This window comes from Nerophis ophidion, linkage group LG16 (assembly GCF_033978795.1).
Source record: "Nerophis ophidion isolate RoL-2023_Sa linkage group LG16, RoL_Noph_v1.0, whole genome shotgun sequence".
In the NCBI taxonomy this organism is placed as follows: domain Eukaryota; kingdom Metazoa; phylum Chordata; class Actinopteri; order Syngnathiformes; family Syngnathidae; genus Nerophis; species Nerophis ophidion.
This window is the reverse complement of record NC_084626.1, coordinates 510,167-516,166: the sequence shown is the minus strand read 5'-3', so window position 1 is coordinate 516,166 and position 6,000 is coordinate 510,167. Positions and strand designations below refer to the sequence as shown.

At 43.0% G+C, this 6,000-nt stretch overlaps 1 protein-coding gene across 1 annotated transcript in view; it reads right to left on the bottom strand.

The window, feature by feature from the left end:
* Nucleotides 1–6,000, bottom strand: part of slc2a9l2 (solute carrier family 2 member 9, like 2) — a 104,207-nt gene that overhangs the window by 25,149 nt on the left and 73,058 nt on the right. Inside the window, exon 7 of the mRNA XM_061875647.1 lies at nt 1,155–1,368. Coding sequence (XP_061731631.1) covers nt 1,155–1,368 — 214 coding nt within the window. The remainder of the gene's footprint in view (nt 1–1,154; nt 1,369–6,000) is intronic.

Below are 6,000 nucleotides of genomic sequence, written 5' to 3'. Positions count from 1 at the left end.
GTAGGAAGCTAGAATAGGTAGGTAGGTATGTGGGTTGGATAGGTAGGAAGCTAGAATAGGTAGGTAGGTATGTGGGTTGGATAGGTAGGAAGCTAGAATAGGTAGGTAGGTATGTGGGTTGGATAGGTAGGAAGCTAGAATAGGTAGGTAGGTATGTGGGTTGGATAGGTAGGAAGCTAGAATAGGTAGGTAGGTATGTGGGTTGGATAGGTAGGAAGCTAGAATAGGTAGGTAGGTATGTGGGTTGGATAGGTAGGAAGCTAGAATAGGTAGGTAAGTATGTGGGTTGGATAGGTAGGAAGCTAGAATAGGTAGGTAGGTATGTGGGTTGGATAGGTAGGAAGCTAGAATAGGTAGGTAGGTATGTGGGTTGGATAGGTAGGAAGCTAGAATAGGTAGGTAGGTATGTGGGTTGGATAGGTAGGAAGCTAGAATAGGTAGGTAGGTATGTGGGTTGGATAGGTAGGAAGCTAGAATAGGTAGGTAGGTATGTGGGTTGGATAGGTAGGAAGCTAGAATAGGTAGGTAGGTATGTGGGTTGGATAGGTAGGAAGCTAGAATAGGTAGGTAGGTATGTGGGTTGGATAGGTAGGAAGCTAGAATAGGTAGGTAGGTATGTGGGTTGGATAGGTAGGAAGCTAGAATAGGTAGGTAGGTATGTGGGTTGGATAGGTAGGAAGCTAGAATAGGTAGGTAGGTATGTGGGTTGGATAGGTAGGAAGCTAGAATAGGTAGGTAGGTATGTGGGTTGGATAGGTAGGAAGCTAGAATAGGTAGGTAGGTATGTGGGTTGGATAGGTAGGAAGCTAGAATAGGTAGGTAGGTATGTGGGTTGGATAGGTAGGAAGCTAGAATAGGTAGGTAGGTATGTGGGTTGGATAGGTAGGAAGCTAGAATAGGTAGGTAGGTATGTGGGTTGGATAGGTAGGAAGCTAGAATAGGTAGGTAGGTATGTGGGTTGGATAGGTAGGAAGCTAGAATAGGTAGGTAGGTATGTGGGTTGGATAGGTAGGAAGCTAAAATAGGTAGGTAGGTATGTGGGTTGGATAGGTAGGAAGCTAGAATAGGTAGGTAGGTATGTGGGTTGGATAGGTAGGAAGCTAGAGGGTTAATATTGCAGAAGAAGTACCCAGATGAAGAAGAAGTGTTCAAACCCAGTCAGAGGCAGCGTATGACTTACAGCGTTGAGGCCGCACAGCTGGTAGCAAGCCATGGTGACCATGGCGGTGATGAGTTGCCAGCGAACAGCCCGGTTCTTCAACAGCTGCAATGGCGAGACCGTGTGGAGACTTTCCTGAGCTCGGGCCTCTGCATGGACTTCCTCCAACTCCATGGACACATCCTCTTTTCCAAGGAACCTCTGAAAGGCTGCACACATTGCAGAGGGATTTTAAAATACATCTACAGGCAACAACACACATGTTTATATACTAGAAGGAATAGCCTTATTTATTAGGGAGGATTTATTAGGTCCAAATAGCACACACTAATCAGCAAATACAAACTCCAAAAGCAGTGAAGTTGTCACCTTGGGTAAATGCTAAATCAAAAGAGAATACAACAAATCCTTTTCAACTTATATTCGATTGAATAGACTGCAAAGACAAGATATTTCATCTTCACACTAACAAACTTTGCAAATTTTTTGCAAATATTAGCTCATTTAGAATGGATACCTTCAACATGTTTCAAAAAAGCTGGCATAAGTGGCAAAAAAGAGTGAGCAAGTTGAGGAATAACCATCAAAGACTTATTTGGAACATCCCACAGGTGTGCATGCTAACTGGGAACAGGTGGGTGCCATGATTGGCTATAAAAGCAGCTTCCATGAAATGCTCACTCATTCACAAACAAGGACAGGGTGAAGGTCACCACTTTGTCAACAAATGCCTGAGCAAATCGTTGAAGAACAACATTTCTCAAACACATATTGCAAGGAATTTAGGAATTTCACCGTCTTCGCTCTGTAATATCATCAAAAGGTTGAGGGAATGTGAAGAAATAACTACACGTAACATTGAATGGCTGTGACCTTGGATCCCTAAGGCGCTACTGCATCAAAAAGCCACATCAATGTGTAATGGATATCACATCATGTGCTCAGGAACACTTAGAAAACCACTGTCAGTAACTCCAGTCGGCCGCTACATCTGTGAGTGCAAGTTAAAACTCTACTATGCAAAGCCAAAGCCATTAATCAACAACACCCAGAAACCCTGCCAGCTTAGCTGAGCCCAAGCTCAGATGGACTGATGCAAAGTGGAAAAGTGTTCTGTGGTCTGACCAGTCCACATTTGAAATTGTTTTTGGGAACTGTGGACGTTGTGTCCTCCGGACCCAAGAGGAAACCATCCAGACTGTTCTAGGGTGAAAGTGTTTTTAGGCAGCATGTGTGATGGTATGGGGGTGTATTAGTGAACAAGACATGGGTAACTTACACATGTGTGATGGTATGGGAGTGTATTAGTGAACAAGACATGACTAACTTACACATGTGTGATGGTATGGGGGTGTATTAGTGAACAAGACATGGGTAACTTACACATGTGTGATGGTATGGGGGTGTATTAGTGAACAAGACATGACTAACTTACACATGTGTGATGGTATGGGGGTGTATTAGTGAACAAGACATGACTAACTTACACATGTGTGATGGTATGGGGGTGTATTAGTGAACAAGACATGACTAACTTACACATGTGTGATGGTATGGGGGTGTATTAGTGAACAAGACATGACTAACTTACACATGTGTGATGGTATGGGGGTGTATTAGTGCCCAAGGCATGGGTAACTTACACATGTGTGATGGTATGGGGGTGTATTAGTGAACAAGACATGACTAACTTACACATGTGTGATGGTATGGGGGTGTATTAGTGCCCAAGGCATGGGTAACTTACACATGTGTGATGGTATGGGGGTGTATTAGTGAACAAGACATGGGTAACTTACACATGTGTGATGGTATGGGGGTGTATTAGTGAACAAGACATGGGTAACTTACACATGTGTGATGGTATGGGGGTGTATTAGTGAACAAGACATGACTAACTTACACATGTGTGATGGTATGGGGGTGTATCAGTGAACAAGACATGACTAACTTACACATGTGTGATGGTATGGGGGTGTATTAGTGAACAAGACATGACTAACTTACACATGTGTGATGGTATGGGGGTGTATTAGTGAACAAGACATGACTAACTTACACATGTGTGATGGTATGGGGGTGTATTAGTGAACAAGACATGACTAACTTACACATGTGTGATGGTATGGGGGTGTATTAGTGAACAAGACATGACTAACTTACACATGTGTGATGGTATGGGGGTGTATTAGTGAACAAGACATGACTAACTTACACATGTGTGATGGTATGGGGGTGTATTAGTGCCCAAGGCATGGGTAACTTACACATGTGTGATGGTATGGGGGTGTATTAGTGCCCAAGGCATGGGTAACTTACACATGTGTGATGGTATGGGGGTGTATTAGTGAACAAGACATGACTAACTTACACATGTGTGATGGTATGGGGGTGTATTAGTGCCCAAGGCATGGGTAACTTACACATGTGTGATGGTATGGGGGTGTATTAGTGAACAAGACATGACTAACTTACACATGTGTGATGGTATGGGGGTGTATTAGTGCCCAAGGCATGGGTAACTTACACATGTGTGATGGTATGGGGGTGTATTAGTGCCCAAGGCATGGGTAACTTACACATGTGTGATGGTATGGGGGTGTATTAGTGAACAAGACATGGGTAACTTACACATGTGTGATGGTATGGGGGTGTATTAGTGAACAAGACATGACTAACTTACACATGTGTGATGGTATGGGGGTGTATTAGTGCCCAAGGCATGGGTAACTTACACATGTGTGATGGTATGGGGGTGTATTAGTGAACAAGACATGGGTAACTTACACATGTGTGATGGTATGGGGGTGTATTAGTGAACAAGACATGGGTAACTTACACATGTGTGATGGTATGGGGGTGTATTAGTGAACAAGACATGACTAACTTACACATGTGTGATGGTATGGGGGTGTATTAGTGAACAAGACATGACTAACTTACACATGTGTGATGGTATGGGGGTGTATTAGTGAACAAGACATGACTAACTTACACATGTGTGATGGTATGGGGGTGTATTAGTGAACAAGACATGACTAACTTACACATGTGTGATGGTATGGGGGTGTATTAGTGAACAAGACATGACTAACTTACACATGTGTGATGGTATGGGGGTGTATTAGTGTCCAAGACATGGGTAACTTACACATGTGTGATGGTATGGGGGTGTATTAGTGCCCAAGGCATGGGTAACTTACACATGTGTGATGGTATGGGGGTGTATTAGTGAACAAGACATGGGTAACTTACACATGTGTGATGGTATGGGGGTGTATTAGTGAACAAGACATGACTAACTTACACATGTGTGATGGTATGGGGGTGTATTAGTGAACAAGACATGGGTAACTTACACATGTGTGATGGTATGGGGGTGTATTAGTGAACAAGACATGACTAACTTACACATGTGTGATGGTATGGGGGTGTATTAGTGAACAAGACATGGGTAACTTACACATGTGTGATGGTATGGGGGTGTATTAGTGAACAAGACATGACTAACTTACACATGTGTGATGGTATGGGGGTGTATTAGTGAACAAGACATGGGTAACTTACACATGTGTGATGGTATGGGGGTGTATTAGTGCCCAAGGCATGGGTAACTTACACATGTGTGATGGTATGGGGGTGTATTAGTGAACAAGACATGGGTAACTTACACATGTGTGATGGTATGGGGGTGTATTAGTGAACAAGACATGACTAACTTACACATGTGTGATGGTATGGGGGTGTATTAGTGCCCAAGGCATGGGTAACTTACACATGTGTGATGGTATGGGGGTGTATTAGTGAACAAGACATGGGTAACTTACACATGTGTGATGGTATGGGGGTGTATTAGTGAACAAGACATGACTAACTTACACATGTGTGATGGTATGGGGGTGTATTAGTGAACAAGACATGGGTAACTTACACATGTGTGATGGTATGGGGGTGTATTAGTGAACAAGACATGACTAACTTACACATGTGTGATGGTATGGGGGTGTATTAGTGAACAAGACATGGGTAACTTACACATGTGTGATGGTATGGGGGTGTATTAGTGAACAAGACATGGGTAACTTACACATGTGTGATGGTATGGGGGTGTATTAGTGAACAAGACATGGGTAACTTACACATGTGTGATGGTATGGGGGTGTATTAGTGAACAAGACATGACTAACTTACACATGTGTGATGGTATGGGGGTGTATTAGTGAACAAGACATGACTAACTTACACATGCGTGATGGTATGGGGGTGTATTAGTGAACAAGACATGGGTAACTTACACATGTGTGATGGTATGGGGGTGTATTAGTGAACAAGACATGGGTAACTTACACATGTGTGATGGTATGGGGGTGTATTAGTGAACAAGACATGACTAACTTACACATGTGTGATGGTATGGGGGTGTATTAGTGAACAAGACATGACTAACTTACACATGTGTGATGGTATGGGGGTGTATTAGTGAACAAGACATGACTAACTTACACATGTGTGATGGTATGGGGGTGTATTAGTGAACAAGACATGGGTAACTTACACATGTGTGATGGTATGGGGGTGTATTAGTGAACAAGACATGACTAACTTACACATGTGTGATGGTATGGGGGTGTATTAGTGAACAAGACATGACTAACTTACACATGTGTGATGGTATGGGGGTGTATTAGTGAACAAGACATGGGTAACTTACACATGTGTGATGGTATGGGGGTGTATTAGTGAACAAGACATGACTAACTTACACATGTGTGATGGTATGGGGGTGTATTAGTGAACAAGACATGACTAACTTACACATGTGTGATGGTATGGGGGTGTAA